The following is a 25,050-nucleotide window of genomic DNA, read 5'->3' as shown; positions in this document are numbered from 1 at the left end:
ATTTATAAAGATGGTGTTTAAAAAGTACTAACTCTGATGACAAAAACTGGAGAGAAACTGGAAAATACAAACATTTTAAATATAAAAATCAGTAACCCGCGGCCACCGTTCTTCCCTAACGCCTCGCAGGCTTTAGAAGCGCCCGCTGTTCCGGGGCTGCAGTCCCCGTGCGGAGCCCGTCCCCAGCCCAGGGGGCCGCGGCGCAGGCCCGGCCCCCCGGACCCCGCGGCGGCGGGAGGCGGCTCCGCCCGCAGCAGCTACAGTCCCGCTTCCTGCAGCCAATCAGCGGCTGAGCGGCGTAGGCTCGGGGACACGCCCTCCTTCCTCCCTTCCTGCTCCACCTCCCCGAACTCTTCGGTTGCCACAGCACAGTCGTGGAGCCCTGCAGCTAGCTGCAGCTTCAGAAGGAAAGCTGTCTTCACAACGGCCCCCCCAAGCATACAGCCGTCGCGTACGGGGCAGGAAGGCGGCCGACTCTCCCGGAACCAGGAGACCGAGCCCGCCGCGGCACCGCTAGTGCGCGCTCCCGGCGGGCGCGGCCCACTCCCGCCTCCCTCGCCCGCCGCGCGCGCCCCCGGCGGACACGCGCCCGCCCCCTCGGAGGGAGGCGCGCCGGGCGCCATCTTGGAGTCGGTGTCTGGGCCGCGGCGGCCGCGGCTCGTGAAGGAGCCTCTCGCGGCGGCGAAGGGTCCTGGAAGGGGGACAGCGGCCCGCGCGGGACTGAGGAAGGAGGCTTCTTCGGGGGGCAGCCGGAGCCGCGAAGGTGGAGCCGCGTTGGCGGCCGCCGCGGGACCAGAGCCTCGGATGCGGGCGGAGCGCGGGGGGCCGCGGCGGCGGGAGCGCGAAGCGGGGCTCCCGGGGGGCCTCATGTGAGAGCCGCGGGCCCGGCCGCCGCCGCCGCCGCCGCCGCCGCCTTCCCCGGAGCCCGGGGTGGTGTGTGGGGGAAGCCGCCTCCGGCAGCAGGTAACAGCCGAGGGGCAGGGCCAGAGCCCCCGGGTGGCGGCGCGGCGGGGGCGGGTGCCGGGCGCCCCTTGGGAGCGGCGGGCGGGCGGGCGGGGCGCGGCGCCCAGACCTTGGAGCCCGCTGGGGGCGTTTCCCCGCCGCGCCCGCTTCAAAACCTGTCAACAAGGCGTGGTGCGTGGTGCGTGTGCGGGCGGGCTCGGGGCCGCCGGCGCCCGGATCTGTTACCTTGGCGGGGCTTGTGACGGGCGCCGCGGAGCTCGCGCGCTGCGCTCCAGGCTCTCCCCGGCGTAGGCTGCGCTCGAGCGGCGTTAAGCTGTCACCACAGGCTGCCCGGGGCAGAGCGCGTGACGGCTGTCGGGGAGAGCCCGCCCGTGGAGGTGGCGCGGGAGGAGGGGCCGCCGCGGCCCGGTAGCCCAAGTGGAAAACTTGGTCAACTTGGAGGAGCAGCTTCGCGCCTGCCTGAGGCGTAGGGCGGCGTTTCCGGTGGAGCTGCAGGCAGGGAGCAGGAAGCAGCTAATATTAAATGATCCGTCGTGTCTCCAAGCTGAGAGGTTAGATTACCATTATTTTGTTGCTGATGATATCCAATCCAGTGGCCCAGAGATTTTCATTACAGAGTCTTTTTTCCCCCCTCTTTTGAAATGTTGATAAAGACGCCATCCACTCTTTGAGTTTTCTGCAAATGACCGCGACACACATTTTCACCACCACACTCTTCCTCCCATCTAGGTCTGAGAATTGATCTCTTCCCACTGTTGTTTTGTTTTGGTTTTTGTATTCCAGCGGAAGAATGCGAATTAAGTTTGATTTTAGGCAAAGCAGAACACAAATAGAAAGGAGGTGTGATGCCAAAACAGGATTTTTAGTGCTCAGTACAAGTGGACTTTTTAAGATTATTATTTACTAAAGATTTTATTTATTCATGAGAGATAGAGGCAGAGGGAGAAGCAGGCTCCATGCAGGGAGCCTGATGCGGGACTCGATCCCGGGTCTCCAGGATCAACGCCCTGGGCCGGAGGCAGGCGCTTAACCGCTGAGCCACCCAGGGATCCCCCCACAACAAGTGGGCTTTTAAAATGACTGCATGGCGCACTTTACTTACAAGTGCGTGATACAATGGTAGACACACAGCTGAGTGTCACCCACAGGTCTTCTGATGAACAGATTCATTGTTTCTTACAGAGTGTGTGGAAATTTCAGAGTTAGTTCAGTAACTCCTGTGCTGCTCAAGTAGTCTGTAGTTTTTCCTCATTAGTGGGTTTTTCCCCCTTTTTTTCCTCCTTTGGTGCATCATGGTAATATCAGTCCCTCACCAAATGCTCTTGGGGCCTAGGTTGCATCAATTTTTGGGGGCCTGGAGAAGTTGCAGTTTGAAGTGGAACTGCTGGAGCCCTGAAGAGGCCTAGTTTTGGTACTCTGCAAAGTCCCATTGACATTTATTGTTCAGCTTCCTCCTCTGCACTCCTCCTCTTCAAATGGAAGAGAGGTTTTCACTTTGACTAAAAGTAGGAGATAAATACTCCATTGATGTAGATTTTTTGCAGACTGGTGGATGCTCTGCATTGTTTAACTTTCTATACAGCAACGCTTCATGTGTGGATAGATTTAATACTTTTGGAAGCAATATGAATTTTTGCATGAGTAAATGAGATCATCTTGGAAAAAGTTTATATTTTAAATTTTTATTAGGTGCCTACAGTGTTCTTTTATTTTCATGCACGAATGAGGATAATACAGAGACCATTTTTTATCAGCATTAGGCCTTGCATTTTTTTCCTATTGATAAAAATACTTAATTCTGACACATTACAGTCCTATCACTTATAACAAATTGTAGACTTTTGTTCAGCTATTCATAAGCTAGTAAGTGCTTAAAATATATTTTGGTGATCATATAGTCTTATATCTAGACCAAGAGATATTATTCCTCAATGTTGCATACATCTTTTTTAACATGTCACCTTTTTTCTTCCCTCAACTTGGAAAGGTATTGAAACATACTTTATTTAAAACAGGCTGTAATTGACAAAGGGAAAGTACTTATTGTTGCTAATTGTGTAAATAAGGTGTCATTTTATTTTTGTTTATATACCCCTGTATTCTAAAAATGAATCATTACATTTGTAAGTTGAATAATTATAGTTATAGAGGATTTTCTCCAGAAACCGGCAATCAACATTGTATAAGGATTAGAAATTATAAAGATCTATGAGTAGTTTTAAATAGACAAGGAATTATAAGCCAAATTGTGAGTTTGCTGGGTAGCAGACTCTTGTTCTTTGACCCAAATTTTCTATGCTAAAATTAAGTCTTCAGAATAAGATAAAGGCAAAAAATGGGTCATAATGACAGTGTTACTTCAACTTCTAGTGGGACATTATGACTAGAAGAGGGTTTTTTTTTTTTACATAAAAGATTATATTGTAGATTATACTACCTTTTCTCTAAACATTAAATGTATTCTCAGATTCACACGTAAGTTTTAATCTTCCATAAAACTACCCTCTTGCCATCACTTGTCATTCTATTTACTCTTTCCTTTCCCCTTGCTCATCATTACTTAAACTCACATAGTTGTAGGATCAGTGACAAATGTAGTTCATTCATTGCACATGTGCTAGGATCTCCTGGGCATATTTTAATAGCATGAAGGCCAGGGGCATTTGCCGTTGTTTCCTTCCAGCCCTCAATTGTCTTTCACAAGTTTTGCTAGCTGCTGGATAGCATACCCAAAAACCAGAAGAAGGGAGTTAGAGCCACAAGCCATCCTTTTCAAAAGCTGTGACTCCAAATCGAAACCACTATCCTGCCAGAACTGTTCTCTAGAGATAAAAGTGTTGCAGGCCTAAACTAAATAGGGATACTACTGATTGGTCTGCAGTTACCCCCTTTAGTTTAGAGCCTGCAGTACTTATTTTTCCAAACAGCAAATCGAAGCAAGGCCTTTTATCTGATTACAGTGTAATTCATTGTCATTAAAATAAATGCATATAATATTGGCAAAACAAGGTTCTCCTGTAATGCCACCACTTTTATCCCACAATTATATCATTAATATAATATAATACAGTATAATCCCACTCACTTATTATAGCTATATTAACGTGGTGAATCTACTTCCAGTGTGTTTCTCATACATAAGCATGTGTTCTTGCACTTTCTCACACATAACTTCATTTTTGCATCGTACACTTTAATATCTTTAATGCTGGACTGCTTGCCTCTACCTGAATTAAACATTCTCTGTCTCCTTTCAAGCCCTAATACTATTTAATTCCTCACAAGAACCCTGTGTGTTATTATTCCCACTTTGCAAACTGATGGTCAAGTAATTTTTCAAGGCCATGTAACCAGTAAGAGGTAGAGCCACAGTTCAAACCCAGGAAGCTTGATTCCAGAGCCCATTCTCTTAAGGATGCTACTATTTTGCAACAAAAAGACCATTTCAAAGAAACATTTGGAATGAAGATAATACATTTACACAGGATAAATATAGCTAGTTCAGAAATACAATTTAGGGTAAACATGCAATAGTAACTGATGTTTTGGAAGAAGAAACCACATTCTGGACCAAACAACGTATGGTAGGGATGAATTTGCCTTTTTTTTTTTTTTTTTTTTTTTTTTTTAAGATTTATTTATTCATGATAGACCTAGAGAGAGAGAGAGAGAGAGGCAGAGACCCAGGCAGAGGGAGAAGCAGGCTCCATGCAGGGAGCCCTACACGGGACTCGATCCCGGGTCTCCAGGATCACGCCTGGGCCAAAGGCAGGCGCCAAACCGCTAAGCCACCCAGGGATCCCCTGAATTTGCTTTTTTAAGCAGAGATTGGGTCTGTCAATAATACATATCACAGACTATTGAGTGTGGAAAGATCTGTTGGCTGCTTAATTCATGTACTTTCTAGAGGTTCTTGGGACTGTGGTCTCTTTGAATTCAAAAACTCAAAAACAGCAGGTATCCGTAGATGACTTTTAAGAAACCTTTGAAAAGTGTCACTGTAGGTTCTTTTTTATATTCCTTTTAGTTGACAGCAGTTTTGAAATACAATTCTTGGTTTAGTTTCAAAATCATAATACTTCCCCTTCCCCCCAGTAGTAGAGTATAAACACAAATGTTTAAAAACACCTGTATAGAATTTGTAAAATAACAGTTGGTCTCCACTGGCATTTTTTCATTATATTTTGTTCTGATATTTTTGAATTACTGGTCCAGTTCTTCATGTTTTTTTTTTTTTTGTTTTTTTTTTTTTATGATGGGGGGGCGGGCAGAGACACAGGCAGAGGGAGAAGCAGGCTCCATGCACCGGGAGCCCGATGTGGGATTCGATCCCCGGTCTCCAGGATCGTGCCCTGGGCCAAAGGCAGGCGCCAAACCACTGCACCACCCAGGGATCCCTATGTTTGTGTTTCTATTTATAAACATGTATATATGCATCTCAGTGACAGAATGAGCATTGGATTTATTTTTATTTAAAAGTGAAGTATGAAAAAATGATGCATTTCTCTGAATAGGATGAAACGAGGAGGAAGAGATAGTGACCATAATTCATCAGAAGAAGGTACAGAGAAATCTAAGAAACTGAGGACTACAAATGAGCATTCTCAGACTTGTGATTGGGGTAATCTCCTTCAGGACATTATTCTCCAAGTATTTAAGTATTTGCCTCTTCTTGACCGGGCTCATGCTTCACAAGTTTGCCGCAACTGGAACCAGGTATTTCACATGCCTGACTTGTGGAGATGTTTTGAATTTGAACTGAATCAACCAGCTACATCTTACTTGAAAGCTACACATCCGGAGCTGATCAAACAGATTATTAAAAGACATTCAAACCATCTGCAATATGTCAGCTTCAAGGTAATACTTTAAATCCTTCTTTTAAAAAATAAAGCATATCGTGTTTTGGCTTTTTTTGTGCTAAACCAATATGTTTTTTCACGTCTTTAAAATAGTGCCTTTTTAGGGGGTGCCTGGGTGGCTCAGTTGGTTGGGCATCAGCCTTTGGCTCAGGTCATGATCCCATGATCCCATATCAGGCTCCCTGCTCCTGGGGAGCCTGCTTCTTCCTCTCCCTATGTAGCTCTCCCAGCTCCCGCTCGCTCGCTCTCTTTCTCTCTTTCTCTCTGTCAAATAAAAATAAAATAGTGCCTTTTTAGAGAAAGTTCTTAAAGATTGAGAATTACTACATGCATTAGAAGATGTCAGAAATAATTATATTTGAGCTAAATTACTCCACTGAATTGCAATTATTGATAAGTTTTTAAAAGAACAGAAGCAACTAATAAGCATAAAATATTTACCTAAGCTATCAGTCACGTTGAAAAGTTTAAGGTAAAAGAAATATACAATAATATAAAATGTGGAGATTATGATTGACTAAAACTTAATTGCTATTACTGTTTAATAGGGACTGAATTCTGCTTATTGCTGGCATTATGACATGGGGTCTTAAAAGAAAAAGGAGACACAGAAATATGTAAAATATCTAGATGAATATATTTTAGAAATAGGAAAAGGTATGTGGAAGAATGCCAAAGAGAACTGTTTGTTTCTTTTCATTGCCAGAAGGGACATATTAGAATTCATTCAGTGGTGAGAGAAATGAAGTGGGAGTGGCTTTTTGAGCTGTCTAGAATAGTTTAAGGAATCACAGTGGTTTATAGGAGTACAGAGGCTTACAGTATTTTTTTTTGAGGATGAATAATGGAATGTAGATGTGTTTACTAAACCTTTTAACATACCTGACAGTTGTTGAAAACTAACACATGGAATATCTGATTACCCATAGGTAGCAGTTATTAATAGGTCAGATTAAATCTAGATAAAGCAATGGTTCTTAACCCACAGTTCTTTGCCAAAACTAGTCTTGACTGCTCTCAAGAGTGTTATTCCTTCTTAGATAAAGATTACCTGCTTATTCTTCCATTTGTGTCTGAAGAAGAGGAGAGCTGGTAATGGGAATGGTTGAGTGCATTATGGCCATTTTCCCAGAAAAATGCACAAAGGTACTTAGGCCACTGAGAGTAGATTACTAGGTTAGCAAATAAGAATAGAGATGCTTATAAGTTGAATTTCAATTTTAATTTTAGAGCATCAGCAAATAACTTTTAGTATAAATATGCCCATTCATTATTTGGGACATAATACTTATTTAAATGGATGTCTTGTATATTATCTGGCAACCCTAACTGAGGGTAAGAGTGAGGGAATGGTGAGAGAAACAAATCCAGGAACTCATCAAGTGTTGTCTATCTCCTCACATCCCCATGAAGAAACTTCAAGAGCCTTCCTTTGGTTTTAGACATCTTTGAGTTGTCTTAAGAGTATTCTAATGGTAAATCTGAGAAAAAGAGGAGCATAATACTTTCATCTCAAAGGTCTAAAGACCAATTCCGTCCAGGGCATTGGCTGGGTCAGTGTTTTAGTCTTTTAGCCATGTGATCCAATTCAGCTGTTTCCAACTTATATAACCCTCACAAAACCATTTGTCCTATAAGTTTAAACATTTTTGTTAGGGATTTTTTATTTCCCTCAGGAAATTATTTCTGATTTACAAAAAGAACCATAGCATAAGATTCTCCTGAGTTGTCCTGAGTATATTTGTGTTCAGTTTATCACTAACTAGGCCAAACAGGCTTTTAGTCCATTATGAGTATACATCAGTGGTTCTCAAACTTTATGTGCATCATAAAGACGTGGAGTGCTTGTTGAGACAAAAATTGCTGTGGCCACCCCTAGAGTTTCTGATTGTGATGATCTGGGTTGGGCGTGAGAATTTGCATTTCTAATTGGTTCCCAGGTGATGTTAATGCTGCTGGTCTAGGGAGCACACATTAGGAACCACTTGTATAGAAATACTTAGCCAAAGGAAAGTATTATAAACAGCCCTGAAACAGTCCATCAGTTTTACAACCAGCTCTTTAGAACATTTTTGGGTTAAGGTAATGCACATCAGTCTTGAAAATTAAAGTAATACTACTTTTAAGATGCTTTTAGCCCAAGGAACAACTTTCTTTTTGATAGAAGAGCTCCATCTCATCCTACAGGAGTTTTTGGCCATATTACTCTTCCCCCAGGAAATGTTTATGCACAAGAGTGTGTGGGAGCAACTACTCATTTGGTTCATATTTTCATTCTTGACTGGTTGGATGTCTTCCTTTTTACTTCACATTCATCTTTCTGTTAATATCATTAATGATGAATCCCAAATTGTGATTAATTTGAACATTCTGAATAATAATACTCATCCACTTTCTGGTGCCTTGACACCTGTGTACGATAGACACTGTATTTGCATGTAGAATCAGATCCACTACCAAATATATAATTATTTTTCAAAGATTATAAATTCATGTGATCCTTTAGATTGTATATTATATAGTCAGTTCTGAATAAATCAGCTTAAAAACCAAGTCCTTTCAACATTAAGTGTATATTGTATAATAACAAAATTAAGTCTTGACAATTGAACTTAAAACTTTCAGGGAGATTCAGAAAAGGCTGACGTTGTATGTGAGTTTGTATGATTGAAAGAATAAATTGTCTTTGTAACACAATAAACTAATAACTTTCTTTTGTAAAATTAAGATTACACAGAGTAAATGTAAATACAAGTATATGTATGGCTATGTCATGTGTTCTTTCCTTAGGTGGACAGCAGCAAAGAATCAGCTGAAGCAGCTTGTGATATATTATCACAACTGGTAAATTGCTCTTTAAAAACACTTGGACTTATTTCAACGGCTCGGCCAAGCTTTATGGATTTACCAAAGGTATCTGCTGGTTTTGTGTTATTGGTGGTTACTGAGAAATTGAATGAAACCTTACCTATTTCTTGTAGTGACAGTGGGAATGTAAGAAAAATAGTATGCGTGATGGAAATCGATTTACTATTTAGAATGTTAGGCAATAGGATTTTTAAAAAAAGCTTTTCATTTTTCTGATCACCTTGGGCTTCTTGATGGGAAAAGTTAAAGAGTGAATGAATTTGCAGAGGGTCCAGCAGGATATACTAAAAGAGCCTAAGTAAAATGGAGAAACAAGCATATTAGAAAAAAAGATATATAGCAGCCCCTTCTTTGGACTTTCAGAGCAGATTGGTGAAATTATAATCAAAGAAAAGTAGACAGTGCCAGTAGTGAGAACAGGTATAGCTTACTTATAAAATCTTCTGGTAAATGTGTAAAGATTTATTCTTGCGCAAAGTTAGTGCAGCTTGGATTAATTAATAGATTTTATTTAAAGAGAATTGTTTTTGGTGAAGAGTAAACTATTTATATTCATATATATGTTCTAACATAATCCTGCATGTAATTAGATGTCTCTAATAACTTGTCTCTTAAAATGGAAAAACAAGTGCACTTTTAAAAATTTATTTATTTCAGGATGCCTGCCTGGGTGGCTCAGCAGTTAAAGCATCTGCCTTCAGTTCAGGGCGTGATCCTGGAGTCCTGGGATCAAGTGCCACATCAGGCTCCCTGCATAGAGCCTGCTTCTCCCTTTGGCTGTGTCTCTGCCTCTCTCTCTCTCTCTTTCTGTCTCATGAATAAATTAAAAAAAGCTTAAAAAATACAAAATAAATAAATAAAAATGTATTTAAGAGAGAGAGAGCATGTGAGATTGGGAAGGAGGGGCTGGGAGAGGAGAGGTGAGGAGAGGGAGAGAATCTTAAGCAGACTCCCCACCGAGCTCGAATCCCAATATGGAACTCAATCTCACAACCCCAAGATCATGACCTGAGCCCAAATCAAGAGTCAGAGGACCAACTGACTGAGCCAGCCAGGTGCCCCAAGTATGCTTTTTAAGAAAGCAATTGATAAAGGCTCCTTGAGTATATTAGCTAATACTGGGTAGGTTAGCATCCAACAATAATTTGAAAGTATTTTTTTCAGAGGAAGCTGCAAACTAAAACATAGATACCCCTTTAACGCACCTCATAGTTTAATTTACTAGAATGATTCAGGAAAAAATATTGCTAAATTGATTGTGTGCTATAACCCAGGTGGTAATGGAATTGAGTATCAGTAACAAATGTATCACTAGTTGATTACAAAGTCTTAATTGTTTTTGTTTTTGGTTTGGGTTTTGGGTTTTTTTTTGAGAGAGAGGAGAGAGTGCAAGCGTGAATGGCTGGGACTGGGCATGGGGGGGGGTGGGCAGAGGGAGATGAGAGAGAGAATCCCAATCAGGTCCATGCCTAGCACTGAGCCTGATAGGGGGCTTGATCTCAAAACTTTAAGATCATGACCTGAGCCAAAACCAAGAGTTGGATGCTCAGCCAGTTGAGCCACCCAGACATCCCTTAACTGATTTTTTTAAAAAAGGTTCTTTGCATACATTTGAGATAAAGTGTTTTTCTCATGTAAGTTAAGGGAGATGGGTAAGATACTCTTTAAACATTTTAAGGTTCTAAGTATGTAAGTCAGAGCACTGTGGCTCTCAACATGCATGAAAATCATGTAAGAAACTTTGAGATTTTGGATTACTTTCCCTATACCAAATTTCCTCCTCCTATGAGCAGTCCAGGAGATTCTGATTAAGTCTGATTTACATAGTATGGTAGCACCTTGTTCAAGCTTCATACAGGAAATGATATGTTCTGAATTGATTTTCTATGTGCGTATTATAGTTAATAGTTTCCATAGTGCATATATATATATATATATATATATACACACACACACATATATATGTATATATTATATAGTGTGAAACATACCATATTAAAAGGTATGCTAAATTTCCTTTTTTCTTATTACTCAGCAGGATCACTATATATGTCTGATACTAGTACTATACTTATATGTAGTAGTTTTTTCTTTGAGAACTATGGTGCATCTAATAGGATGCTTCCTTCCTTATTAAATGGGTCTAAGTTGCTTATATTGTCTCCCCACCCTCCTGATTTTGACTCTTGTAGAAGATTGAAATAGGATGTTGCTCTATGTTGGAAATCCTGGGAAAATTGAAGAGAACATGTAAGAAGTGTATTTGACAGAGAGAAATCTGAGGGAAATGTAAAAACTCAGTGATACAGTCATGAATATACTAATAACATGTAACTGTACAAGATAGAATTCAGTTTGACATGAAAATATTAGGAGAAAGATATTAACATTTGAAATAGGTCAAAATTTAGTTAACCAGTTATTTAATTGTAGGGGAAAAGAAAGTTAGGGAATGTAACCACAAAAGTGATGTTTCATTGTACTTTCTTGGCTGTTAGCCTGCCTTCATTCCTTTTAACTGCTGTAGTGAATTTATAAAGCTAAATGGAGCGTGAGATTGGTTATATAGAGGAAGGTGTTGGAGCATATGTTGACCTCTCTTTCTTATTCCTGGATTCTTTGTCTATTGGTTTTAGCTGATTCCAAGTTATATATTCTGACCATGCTTTTAATCCCTCTTTCCTGTAGGGGGTTCCTTTAGGTCAGATTCTGTGTCCAATAGATAATTACATATATATAATAAATGGAATAATAAGAATTGGTACATTTATGGAAAAATACATTAGAATAAAATGGCTTAAAAATATTGTAGATAATTTAACATGTTTAAAGGAGTTTTAAACTTGAAATTTTATTTAGGTACGATTTTCCTTACTTAAACTTTCTGTGAGTTTTTATATTCCAAATGAGTCTTTCCTAGCTTCTGAGTTGAATTTTATTTCAATTTTTAGTGATTATGCTAATAATTATTACTATTTTAATGGTTATTACTGTCAGACCAAAAAAGAATGCAGTTATAAAACAGGTGGAGTAGGGTTTCCAGATAAGGTGGTGTGAAATATGAGAGGTATTCTCATTCTGGATTTGGTAATTAGTCTTTTTATTTACCAGTGATTGTTGTGATTTAGAGATACTCACCCTGAGGCCTGAAATCCCTTCTTTCTCCTACAGGTAAAAAGATTTTCCTCAAAGATAGCAAACAGTCACCTCTCTTTTTTACCATATCCCCATTACCATATCCCCAACAACAGGGTGAAAGGATGCTACCCCTAAAACAGTTATGAAATATATCATTAAGGTTCAGCTGAACTATTTGTGAATTAAATGAATATACCTAATTCTCATTTGTGAAAATTGCAGCTGTTTTAATTTTTTTTGCTTTTCAGTCTCACTTTATTTCTGCCCTGACGGTAGTGTTTGTAAACTCCAAATCCTTGTCCTCGCTTAAGATAGATGATACCCCAGTAGATGATCCATCCCTCAAAGTACTAGTAGCCAACAACAGCGATACACTCAAGCTGCTGAAAATGAGCAGCTGTCCTCACGTCTCTCCAGCAGGTATGTTTTGCTTTCTGCCAGATAACTTGTTAGTAAAATGTATTGATTAAATTAAAGTTAAATAAAAAACTGTAATGATTAACCTTGCAGATGGGTTAGATTAATATGATTACTTCATCTTTTTTGCATAAACATATTTTTAATGTCATAATATAATAACATAAATTCTGTAGCATTCCTAGCCTAGACATTTACTTTCAACTTATTTTCTACACTTACTTGGCAACTTGTGTCCAAACTGTGCGAGAAAATGGATAAATTAAAAAAAAAAAAAAAGTATTGTCTGAGGTGCCCCATCAGGTAAGATGGAATTTTCTTTAATTGTAGTTGAGCCAGCAGGGTTGGTTTTGAATCAGAGTGATTTCTTAATTGTTTTTCTTCTCATTGTGTAGTGGGTGGAGAGTTGTGCTATAGTTGCCACTTTTTACATTTTGCAAGATAACCCTTTTCCTAAGTTGAATTTTGGAGTCGAGAGCCCATTGAATGGGGAATAGCATTGTGAAAGCTCTTTCCAAATTCTCTTGTATAGAATTTTCTAAGCATTACTACATTATTCAGTTTGAGATCATTCAAATTCCAAATGGTTCATATTGTAAAGTGAGTATAAACTGTACTTGGTATTACTACTCTCTGATGCTTTACTTCTGACACATCCTCTTGCTACTGAAGTTCCTCCCAGGCTGTTATTTGGGTAACCTGTTTTTAAGACACAATGTTAAATCCTTGATCCCTTTACAGAATAGTTCCCACCATCTTGCCATAACTAAAGCCTAGCCTTCTGCCAAGAAAATTATTTTCTCTTGGAGATTATTTGTTGTCCATGTGTTGTACATGAAGGGTCTTGGTGTTGGGAATGGTTAGGTCTATTGCAGTATTTCCCTAACTGCCTCTGCCACTTCTAGATTATTACTGAAAGTGATAATCTAAATAAAATAGAACTTAACAATGGACTTTTGGCAGTTACTTCAGTATGACCTTGGTCATAGTTTCTATCTACTGTATAGGTTTGCTGTGAGAGCGAGGTCCACGTTTCATAGCTTTGTATAGTATACAAGGTCCTTTGTATCTTGACCTCCACCTATATTTTTAATCTTGTTTGCCACTCATTCATGTGTGGCTTTTACGGAGTCCTACATAACTATGGTTCTTTGAACCTGTGCATGTGGTTAGTACACTGTACTTCGTGGAATACCATTTTTCCCTCTACTTCTTAATCTAGCTAACTCCAGGCCAGCCTTCAGAATTCATCTCAGATGGTCTGATTTTTGTCCTTATTTCCTCCTCCTCTTTGGTTTAAATTTTAGTGTGTTGTTTCCATAGCACTCTGAACATGACTTATAACACTTCAACAAACTATAGGGAGAGCCTTTGGGTCTATGGTTTCTCTGTGAGAATGTGAGTTTGTTTTTCTCTTTATCTTGGTACATCTCCTGTTCATTTACTTTTATTAAATATACACATCAATTCTAATAGTAGGTATAAACTTGGGTGGTTTTACCTAATGGCTTTTGGACCAAGTTGTTCAGGAAGGGAAGGGAAATGAAAGAGAATACTTGCAATACTTTTAAATTTAAGAGTATAACCATAGAGGATTTCAATTTAAAATTTAACATATTTGCATATTTTCTATATATATTTTGCATATTGGGACTCTTCTTTCTCTAAGCTGAAATTAAGGGCTATTTTCTTTCTTTACTGCATTATTTTATCAAACTTTTTTCCCATTTCATATAGTCCTTTATAACTGTGTACTTGGTTGATTTCTAGCACCATTCAACACTAGTGACTTGCTTATCCCTCTTCCTCTGTTCCTCCCCACCCCACCCCACCCATGCTCATGTTCTCTCCTTGCTCAGAAGAAGCCTGATGCGTGCCTTAGTCTCACGACCCTGAGATCGTGACCTGAGCTGAAACCAGAAGTTGGACGCTTAACCGACTGAGCAACCCAGGCGCCCCTGTGCAGTACCCTCTTAAATTGATTTCTTTTTTTTTTTTTTTAAATATTTTTTTTAAATTTTTATTTATTTATGATAGTCACAGAGAGAGAAAGAGAGAGAGGCAGAGACATAGGCAGAGGGAGAAGCAGGCTCCATGCACCGGGAGCCCGATGTGGGATTCGATCCCGGGTCTCCAGGATCGCGCCTTGGGCCAAAGGCAGGCGCCAAACCGCTGCGCCACCCAGGGATCCCTTAAATTGATTTCTTAACTTGCAGCCTGCCCTTTTCTAATGTGATTTCCATGCTACAGGCAGAGTAATCTTTCTAAAATACAAGTCTGATTTTTTTCTCTAGTTTTCTTTAAAACTTTTCACTATGCTTTTTAGAGAAGATCCCAACTCCTTTGGGACTGACAAAGTCCCATATAATGTAGCCCTTGCCTGTCTGTGGGCTTCATCCATTAAGATGCTACCTTACTTGCATTGCTGTCCGTTGAGCTCCCTTCAGTTCTTAGAAGGCTTGTGTTTTCTTCCATGTCTGGGTGTTTGTTCACATAGGAAATACTATTCACTTTTCTTCTCCCTCACCTTTTGCCCTAACGTGGTCCTTCTAATTCTTTTTGTCTCACTGTATTGGTTCTAGGAAACCTTCCTTAATTCCCTTGTTATGACTCTGAGAGCAATTTTGTTTCATTATCTGCTGCCTTCTATTAGGATAAGGATGTCTTATTTATGTTGTATTTTACCGTCCTAGCACCAGTGCTTGACATTAAAACGTTCATTAAGTATCAGCCAAACTAATCAACATTTAATTACTTAGTATTCTATATTGTTGATAAGCCAACATTTGCCTTATAATTCTTTTTATAAAAGGCTGGATACTTTTTTTCTATATTTTTGCTGATTTAAAAAGTGAACTATTTTGGCATAGCAGTTTGCTTCCAATAATTTCTTCCATAGGACAGATGATTAAGTGGAAGAAGTAGGTCAGAGGGTCCAGATCCTTTTTATGCTTTGTCATTTTTTCTTCTAAATGAATTGTGTGAATTTATAATACCACCAATAATGAATTTCTTTACTTGTTGTAGCATATATCAGTGTTTCATTTCTTTTTATTGCCAAATAATATTCCATTGTATGGATATATACCACGCTTATTTTTCATTTGATGGATAGTTGGGTTTCCACTTTTTGACTATTATGAACAACACTGCTCTGAAAATTGATACATAAGATTTTGTGTGAACATGTGGCTTAATTTATTTTGAGTATATACCTAGGAGTGGAATTGCTGAATCATAGTAACTGTTTAACTGAGTTAGTTCGCTATTGCTGCATAACTAACAACTACAAATTCAGCAGGTTAAACCAACACTGAGTAGTGTCACAGTTCTGTAGGTCAGGGCTATAAGCATTGCTCAGCTAGCTTTTCTGCTTAGCCAGAGCAGCTCTGAGTTGGACTTCTTTTCTGCAACTAGCCAGAGAAAACTCAGCTTTCGAAGGGCTCATGTGATTCAGTTAGAGCCACTTGGACAATCTTACTGAAACCAACTGTGCTATATAACTTAACATAATTGTGGGAGTGGTATCTTACCACATTTACAGGTTCCAGGGATTAGGTTGTGGAATCTTGGGGACCATTTTTAGAATTATGCCTGCCGCAACTGCTTTAATAGTTATGATATTTCACTTTATTTGCATCTTTAGTTACCATTCCCCGTGTATTTGTTTTCTTTTTATATCAGGCTTTATGAGATTGTAAAGAACAGAGACCAATCAGAATACCTTGGGTAATGAGGTTTATTTCAAAGTATGTAAATACCTTATGGAGAACAGAAACTTTTCAGTGGCTGAATAGTGAAGCACAGATGTCTTTTTTTTTTTTTTTTTTTAGATTTTATTTGTGAGTCGGGGGGGAGCAGTGCGGGCAGGGTAGGGGGAGGAGCAGAGGGGAGAGGGACAAGCAGACTCTGCACTGAGCACGGAGCCCAGTGTGGGGCTCGATCCCCACAACCCTGAGATAATGACTTGAACTGAAGCCAGGAGTCGGACACTTAACGGAGCCACCCAAGTGCTCCAGCACAGATGTCTTTTATTCCCTTTTTGGTGACTCTTATACTGGTGATTCGGTGATTCAGTTTATCTTTTCATTGATTCTATTGCCTATAGAATAGCCACTGCTATTAAGCTTTGGCTTATTGGTGCCTCCCTGTCTTGGCACTTCTCAAGTAGTAGTTAACCACATGAACTTAAGAGTCACTCAGTCTGTGTTTGAATTCCAGCTTTGCTATCTTTAAGCTGCATCAACTTCAAAATAGAAAGATTATTTTTTTCTAGATTTTTTTGAGTATTTGTGGGATAACATACTTAGTACCTGACATATCATACTTGTACAATTAATGGTAGATATTATAATGTATGTTTTGTTCCTGTCCTTGTTTCTAAGCACAAGAAAGAAATGGTTTCTTTACATCTTCTCTACATTTATCAGGTAGTATAGGCTAATCTGTTTGAGGTAGAATTTTTATACCAGGCCATTTCAGAGATCAGATACTGACCTTTGGTAAGATTTGCTGCTGATAGGGGTTTACAGCAGTTCTGAAGCATAGTGCCCCAAGTATAGGGAACCATTTATGGAACTGCTTTCTGAATATATTAGAATATGTTAGTTATATTTAATATTCCCATTAATGTGAATTGGTTATTTTTGACTCATTTATCTAGTGCTATCTTGGTATTCTTTCCTTAGAAATTTGATGTTTATTATACACTATTAACAGTTAAAACTCTTTGTTGCTCACTTGTTAGAAATCTTTTTTAAAAATTTGTCACATGTTTTATTTAGTCACATAGGTTCTTTTATATGGCTTTACCTTTTTTTTCTTTTAAATTAGGATTAAGTTTTCAATTTCAAAAAATGTGCTTTGGCCTCTGTAGCAATGATCATATAATTTTTCTTGGCTTAACCTGTAAGTTTGGTGTTAGTAATCATTTTTTTAAAGAATGTGACTGTCCATGCATTACTGGGGCAAACCTTAGTTATGGAATATTAACATACAGTTAGCCCTTAAACAACATGAGTTTGAACTTTGTGGATCCATATACACATGGATTTTTTTTCAGTAAATAGACTTCTACTCTATATTTCCTCTCATGATTTTCTTGGTATTTTTTTCTCTAACTTCATTGTGAAAATGTAGCACAGAATATATATAGCATACAAAATCTGTATTAATTGTGTTATCAGTAAGGCATCAGGTCAGTGGTAGGCTATTAAATATTAAATGTTTGAAGAGTCAATTATGTATAGATTTTTAACTGTACAGGGTCAGTACCCCTAACCCCGATGTTGTTCAAGGGTCAGTTATATTTATTAATTTATTATCTAATTGTTAAATGAGCTTTGTGTCTTTTAAGGCATCAGATTTAGAATTGGTCTCAAATGTTTCTGACTTTCTGCTAGTTTAACCATATAACCAAGTTTTAAATTGTATAGCTTTATGATAGGGAAATATGGTAAACTTTTGTGAGACATGTACCTGATTAAATTTTTTGAACAGATGATGAACTTGTACAAAAATTTGTAAATAATTAGGTTTTTTTCTTTCAAGGTATCCTTTGTGTGGCTGACCAATGTCATGGCTTACGTGAACTGGCTCTGAATTACCACTTGTTAAGTGATGAATTGCTGCTTGCTTTATCTTCTGAAAAACATGTCCGATTAGAACATTTGCGCATTGATGTAGTCAGTGAGAATCCTGGACAGACACACTTCCATACTATTCAGAAAAGCAGCTGGGATGCTTTCATCAGACATTCACCAAAAGTGAACTTAGTGATGTATTTTTTTTTATATGAAGAGGAATTTGATCCATTCTTTCGGTATGAAATACCTGCCACCCATCTTTACTTTGGGAGATCAGTAAGCAAAGACGTGCTTGGCCGTGTGGGAATGACATGCCCGAGACTAGTTGAACTAGTAGTATGTGCTAATGGATTACGGCCACTTGATGAAGAGTTAATTCGCATTGCAGAACGTTGTAAAAATTTGTCAGCTATTGGACTAGGGGAATGTGAAGTCTCATGTAGTGCCTTTGTTGAGTTTGTGAAGATGTGTGGTGGCCGCCTGTCTCAGTTATCTATTATGGAAGAAGTACTAATTCCTGACCAAAAATATAGTTTGGAGCAGATCCACTGGGAAGTATCCAAGCATCTTGGTAGGGTGTGGTTTCCAGACATGATGCCCACTTGGTAAAGACCAAAAGATGTAGGGCATGATGAATAATAGCACCTTAATGTTAAGCATAATGTATTATAATAAGAGTTTATTTCCTGTAGTTCTGATGTGATTCTATTTTGTGGCATGGAAATTTGATATCTGCATTGAATATGTAAGGATTGTTTATTGGGAGACCCATGGACCGGTTTCAGTTGGAAAACTTCATTTCTTTCTTTAGCCTAATAGCAGTCAAAGCTCGGAAAAAAATTTTAAGTGTGGTTCAGATCTGAAAGTGACCAGTTATGAAGATTAAACATTTTACAGTCTGAAACAAAACCTATATATTATAGTATCTGAGAAGTGAGTACTCAAATAGGTTTTCCAAAATGTTATGTTCTCTATGCATTTTTTAAAAATGTAAACTTGACATTTTAGGGTCTTTAGTTATACATACACCTGTTATAAGGTGTTTAATATAGCTCAGGACAGAGCATTTTGTGAGAAAAATGTAGGATATATCAAATGAGATTGAACGTTCTCAAATATGTTACAGATCTATTTAAAGAGGTATGTATAAGTAATTGGATCTCTTAGAAAACTCCAAGTGTCCCAGTGGTTATTATAGAAGGATAATAAAAGAGCCAAGATCAAATTAAAAGAAAAAAACAGAAAGGGAGGAAGTGTTTAGCTTTGTATAAACTTTCAGGTTTGCTCTATAATCTGCTAAACCATATAAATTCTCTTCTGTGATGTTACTATGTATGTGACTTTGGCATCCTATGTAAAGTCAGGAATGCTTTACCAGTTCTCCTTGGTTTTGTTTATCTTTAAGCTAATTTTGAAATATTATATGGTAATTGAAATGAAAAGCTTATCTATTTAAAAAAGGCCAAATTGACGTAAATAAAGGTAGAATTTTAAAATGTTTATAAAATATTTCCATGAAAGAATATTATTCTCCTGTGAATTTTAGTGATGGCTCATTTTTCCACTTGGAATTAAGGAATTAAATAGTTATCTAAGTAGAACTTTCAAAAATTATAAAAGGAGCATCAATGTACAGTTCTGCATAAACAAGTAAACTTAAAAGAGGATATATTTAAGTTCATAATCATATTTTTGAGTAAATATTGCTCAGCGGACTGGAAAATTTTAATAGAAAAATGTGCAGTTTTGTGATTGTTAATTTGGTTAAAACGCTATTTTATATTATTTAAGTTAGATAACATTTTTATTACTTTCATATGAATAAAGTTAATCCATATATTTCTGTAAAAATACTAAGTTTTGGGCTACATTTAGTTTTTTTAGGTATTACATAAGCTTTGATTCTGAGCACTAGTGCTAGTAGATATTACCTTCCTAAGGGAAATTAGGAGTAATTTTACCCCAATGGACTAATATATTAATGCTTGAAACTTTTAGAAAGCATTTTAGTAATTATGGAAACTAACAGTCTTACAGATCTAATCTATTTTTTAAATAGATTACCTTCCAAAGAATAAAGTAAAAGGTGATTTTCTGCCTAATTTATCTTTTTCAAAAGTCATGGTATTTTCTTCTCCTATAAATGAGAAGAAAAAAGGCTGATCCAGACTTGGAAATAAAAAGCAATTGTTATAATATTTTCCCTTCTTACTAAATAGTAAATAGCTTTGCACAAGAAATCCCTGTCTTAGTGGATGAAGCCTGTTTTCCTTGAACAACTTTGGAAAATGGATTTGACAGTACATAATCAGTTCTAACCAAAGCTTTATTTGGAAATTTACTTTTTTGTACAAATTGAATTATATAATGCTTGAAATACTTTAAGTCACTTTATAAGCAAAATGCATAGCACTTACTTTGTTTATACTGTAAAGTATGTTAAATGCTTTTATCAATTTGAGAATAAAGATAGTTACTAATGCTGTTGTATTACTGTAGTTTTTAAAAACTACCCTAATATAGGTGCTTGATTTTCTAACAAGCATACAGATTTATGGTTTTAATTTCCAATTTGTATTTAATAAATACAGTGTTTAATTTTAAATGTTTATGGTAGAATGACTATTTTGAAGATGTAAGATTAGGCAAATGGAATCTATTCCTGAAGCTCTGATGACTAAGGTGATAGGGAATAAAAACTGACCATGAAATGTAAATGTTCTTCAAATTTTATAAAGAAAATGGTTAAATTAAAAAGAATAGACTCTGCTTTTAAAATAAGTATCTATAAAACAGGAGCACCTGGATGGCTCAGTGGTTGAGCCTCCGCCTTCAGCTCAGGTGGTGATCCCAGAGTCCTGGGGTCAAGTCCCATATCAGGCTCCCCAGAGGGAGCCCACTTCTCTGACTATGCCTATGTCTCTGCTTCTCTTTGTTTCTCATGAATAAATAAATAAAATCTTAGAAAAGAATTATAAAACATTATTTTGAAATAGAATTTTTAAAAGTCCTTGAAACCAAGTGGCCTTTTTTTATTTTTTGTTTTATTTATTTATGATAGGCACACAGTGAGAGAGAGAGAGAGGCAGAGACACAGGCAGAGGGAGAAGCAGGCTCCATGCACCGGGAGCCCGACGTGGGGTTCGATCCCGGGTCTCCAGGATCGCGCCCTGGGCCAAAGGCAGGCGCCAAACCACTGCGCCACCCAGGGATCCCCCCAAGTGGCCTTTTCATAGAGAAATGTCTTGTATACATCCATACAATCAGAATGGTTTGTTGGGTTTTTTTTTTGTTGTTGTTGTTTTAAAGATTTACTTACTTTAGAGAGAGCTGGGGGGAGGGGCAGAGGGACAAAGAGTCCTAAGCAGACTCTGCTGTGCGCAGAGCCCCACGTGGGCTTGACCCACAACTCAATCTCATGACCCTGAGATTACAACCTGAGTATGACACTTAGTGGACTGCACCACCCAGGCATCCCAACCGGAAAGTTCTTAAACTATTGAAATTATTTTCATTTTGTCTTAACAGCTTCCAGAAAATAATTTCAATTTCTCTTGGTAATCTGGGCTATTTTAACAATACTATCAGAAAAAAACAAAAAAACAAAAACCAAACCAAGTATGACTAAAGATGAAATCAATTTACTGCATTCAAAGAAATTATATTTATGGAAAAGCTTAGAATAGATAAATTCGGAGGAGTTTGTGAAGAAGGCTCAGGCCTGAACTAGGGTCCTTTAAGAAACTGTAAGTAATCTGTACTTCATACATAACTGCGAACAATCTTTGCAAATTCCAGCTTCAGTTTATCTGAGGTTTTGCTGTTATCAAGCTGCCAGAAAAATGTCCCTGCTTCCTGAAACCCAAAATGGACACAAAGCCCTTTATTCTTAAAGTGAACTAAGAGCTTATTATCCTTAAAATAATCAGTACAGTAAAAGAATATAGTTTTAAGTAGGGGAGGGAAAATGTAGATAGGCAAATTTGAGAGCACAGGAAGCTACTTGGACAATGAAGGGGAAACAAACTTTGGCCAGCCCATTTGCTTTTGGCTGTGAACAGAGAAAAGCAAGCATATGATTTTGGAACACTGTTGTGTAACATACCAACAATTAAAAAAAAAAAATCTTGAAGTATACCAAAAAATTCATTAAGTACCACCAGACCAGATTATAAACCTAGATGAAGTTTCCTAAGACTTTTTTTCCCCTGATTTCAAAGGAGCCAATATCAGGCGTTCCAAATATTTAACGTTTAGTATTTTAACATTTTGACTATATTTCTGTATGTACCTATTAAAATACATTTGATGGGCAGCCCGGGTGGCTCAGCTAAATTAGCGCCACCTTCAGTCCAGGGTGTGATCCTGGGGAACTGGGATCGAGTCCCGCATCGGGCTCCCTGCATGGAGCCTGCTTCTCCCTCTGCCTTTGTCTCTGCCTCTCACTCTGTGTCTCTCATGAATAAATAAATAAAATCTTTAAAATATATATATATATTTGATGATACTTTGTGGGTATATGTACTTAATACTGAACCAGAATTAATGAGGATATATTTACTCTAAAGCCCTAAGTCAAATTTCAACAAAATTAACAAAATGGTTTCTCTAAAAATAGAGGAAATTTTATTCATTCATAACAAATTAACAGGAAAAATAGAAACCATGTTTAAGTTATATAGTAGATCAAAGGACAGCAAAATTTAATTGGCAAATTCCCACCTGGCCATAATTTGGTTTTTCATCTACCATTTTGAAAGCATGTTCATTCCAAGTCTGCTCCAAAAGCCCTACTTCATCTTGGAAGTACAGTTGACAAGTTTGGTAAATTCTTAAGTACTAATATGAATTTTATGCTCTGTGCTATAGTCACCTGAATTTACCTATTTTCACAGAATTCCTTCATTTGTTCATATTCTTAGGAACTGAAAAATATTGAATGCTTTTTCTAACGTGACTGTTTAGAATCTTGGCTTTAAAATTCAAATTCCACATCCAGATGTACTCCTCTGTCTTTGCTACAGAACCAAGTTCTGTGTTTTAGAGTTAACACAAATGTGGCACAAGAGTTTTTGCTTGTTACCCTAGCACTGTTCTAGAAAATCCAAAATTGTTTTCCCAGATCAATTTTCCTAAATATCCACTAAAAGTTGGCATTGCCCAACTTCAGCCACTAGGTGGTGATAACACATGAATCCAAGTTTGTGGCATTCTGAAGACAACTAGCAGGTTTAAGAGGCAAAATTAATTATGAATATTTAGGCACTATTACCATGAGTACATAGGCTAAATGGTAGGCAGTGAAACAGAGTTCTCATATAGGTGTGCAAGACTTTGCCTCTGTGCAGTAAGCAGAATAATGCAGTGCCTCCCAGGCTATCTGTGGTAAAGGGCTGGGTTTTTATTCTCAGATTCTTGTACTATGTATAGTTTTGAAAAATACAATAAAAATGAATTCCTAGACAAATGAGATAAAAGCAGAAACATACAAAATACAAGCCATTACTAGATTCAACATAAAATTACTTCAATAAGTTGCTTTAAAAGAAGTTTCTGACCAGTATATCAGTATATTTCCTATCAGTATATTTACTTGACCAGTAACCTCTGGTGCTGATAACACGTGCAGGCACTGGTCTGAGGACTACACTTTGAGTAGCAATGAAACCTTGCTTGATAGTGTATGTCATGGAGTCAACAGAACCGGTTCAAAATGTGGCTCTGTTACCAGTAGTTAGGTCGCCTTGGAAAGGTCACTTAAGGGATCCCTGGGTGGCTTAGCAGTTTACTGCCTGCCTTTGGCCCAGGGCGTGATCCTGGAGTCCCAGGATCGATTCCTGCATCAGGCTCCCTGCCTTGAGCCTGCTTCTCCTCCCTCTGCCTGTGCCTCTGCCTCTCTCTGCGTGTGTCTCTCATGAATGAATAAATAAAATCTTTAAAAAATAATAATAAGTCACTTAACCTTTCTAAGCCCCAACTGACTCATTTGGATCAGGTAAATAATACCCACATTTAGGCTTTGTAGGAGAATCCAGTGAGATTGTACTAACCTCTCAAGAGGCACTCAATGTTAGTAGAAACCGAGTAACAATTTACATATTACAGATGGTCTCTGCTTCATCATCTTACTGACTGGTGTTTTTTCCATGAATAGACAGTATTTGGTTGATCATTAAACATCTGAAGGACCTTGAAACCTTGTTTGATGGGACTAAGTGGAAGCACAGCTACTTGGAGATCCTGACAAAAACCTGTCCCCTATCTGACAGGTTTAGGGAAAATGTCAGCTTCCAGAAAATAACTTCCAATTTCTCTTGAAGCCTATTCACCCAGATGTATCTGCAGTCATACTTCTGTGTCTTAGGTGTTTGAAGAACTGCAGAAGCAAACTGTCAGCTCAAAGTCTAGGTTATTACTATAAAACCCAGGAAAGGTTCGTAAACTACATTAGGCCAGATCAAGGATGGCACTTTGTCCTTTGATTCATCACTATAGCTACCATTTACTGCAACTTTCCCTTGAAAAATACACATGGCTTCAATCTTTACAACAGTCCTGACAGATGAATCATCTTAGACATACGGACACTAAGGTTCAGAAATGCCTTATGAGCCATCTAAATCACAAAATGCCAGTTACTAGCTATAATTCTCAAATGCTAGCTAGAAACTTGTACTATTGAACACTGTTTTTACCTCATTTAGAAGCACAATTGCTACAGCTATGGTGTCCAAATTAGTCTTTAAGTGAATAGAACAAAATCAAACTGCTAGATCTGGTCCCGAAAGTTACAAAAGCTGTGACATCAGTCTAAACCACCAAAAAGTGCTTAAATGAAAACCATAACTACCGTACCACGAAAAAGTAGCTCCTGCCATGAAAATGTCACTGAGGGTATTTTAAAAAAATCTTGGCATACCATATCCACAATTTAAAAATAAGGGGTACAAAGATCCTATATATCTGATATGAACTATAATTCATACTAACAAAGGCTTGGAGTTTGAAATCAAGATTACCTAATGTACAATGTACTCACTTTGGCCAATGCAGTAAGAGTTTCAGCTTCTCTCCAAAAAAGTCCTGAGATGATATGCGGCAATTCTGCCCAGGTGCATTTCTGCTCCAAGGCAGAAAGGCCTAAGAAATCCACAAATGTAAAATCACCCCCTGAAAAATATATATATGCTGGTGATAGAAGGAAAAAAAGAGCAATG

The 25,050-nt window shown here is 38.2% G+C and overlaps 1 protein-coding gene across 2 annotated transcripts; it reads left to right on the top strand.

The window, feature by feature from the left end:
* Window positions 1-640: 640 nt before the first annotated feature.
* FBXL3 (F-box and leucine rich repeat protein 3) lies at window positions 641-25,045 on the top strand. Of its 2 annotated transcripts, none has more exons than XM_055335745.1 (5): window positions 641-963; window positions 5,478-5,823; window positions 8,616-8,738; window positions 12,080-12,251; window positions 17,799-25,045. In XM_055335745.1, exons 2-5 carry the CDS (start codon window positions 5,479-5,481, stop codon window positions 18,440-18,442), a joined length of 1,284 nt encoding a protein of 427 aa, XP_055191720.1. In that variant the 5' UTR covers window positions 641-963; window position 5,478; the 3' UTR covers window positions 18,443-25,045. The 2 variants fall into 2 exon arrangements, with proteins under 2 accessions (XP_055191720.1, XP_055191721.1); XM_055335746.1 differs by lacking the exon at window positions 641-963 and adding an exon at window positions 1,065-1,514.
* Window positions 25,046-25,050: the final 5 nt, after the last annotated feature.

Source organism: Nyctereutes procyonoides, unplaced genomic scaffold, assembly GCF_905146905.1.
Source record: "Nyctereutes procyonoides isolate TBG_1078 unplaced genomic scaffold, NYPRO_anot_genome, whole genome shotgun sequence".
NCBI lineage: Eukaryota > Metazoa > Chordata > Mammalia > Carnivora > Canidae > Nyctereutes > Nyctereutes procyonoides.
This window is presented reverse-complemented; position numbering and strand designations above follow the sequence as displayed.

Coding starts and splice junctions, on each gene's coding strand:
- FBXL3 (XM_055335745.1), top strand. CDS start 5,479: ATGAAACGAGGAGGAAGAGATAGTGACCATAATTCATCAGAAGAAGGT. Junction 5,824..8,615: donor TGCAATATGTCAGCTTCAAG/GTAATACTTTAA, acceptor TTCTTTCCTTAG/GTGGACAGCAGCAAAGAATC. Junction 12,252..17,798: donor TCCTCACGTCTCTCCAGCAG/GTATGTTTTGCT, acceptor TTTTCTTTCAAG/GTATCCTTTGTGTGGCTGAC.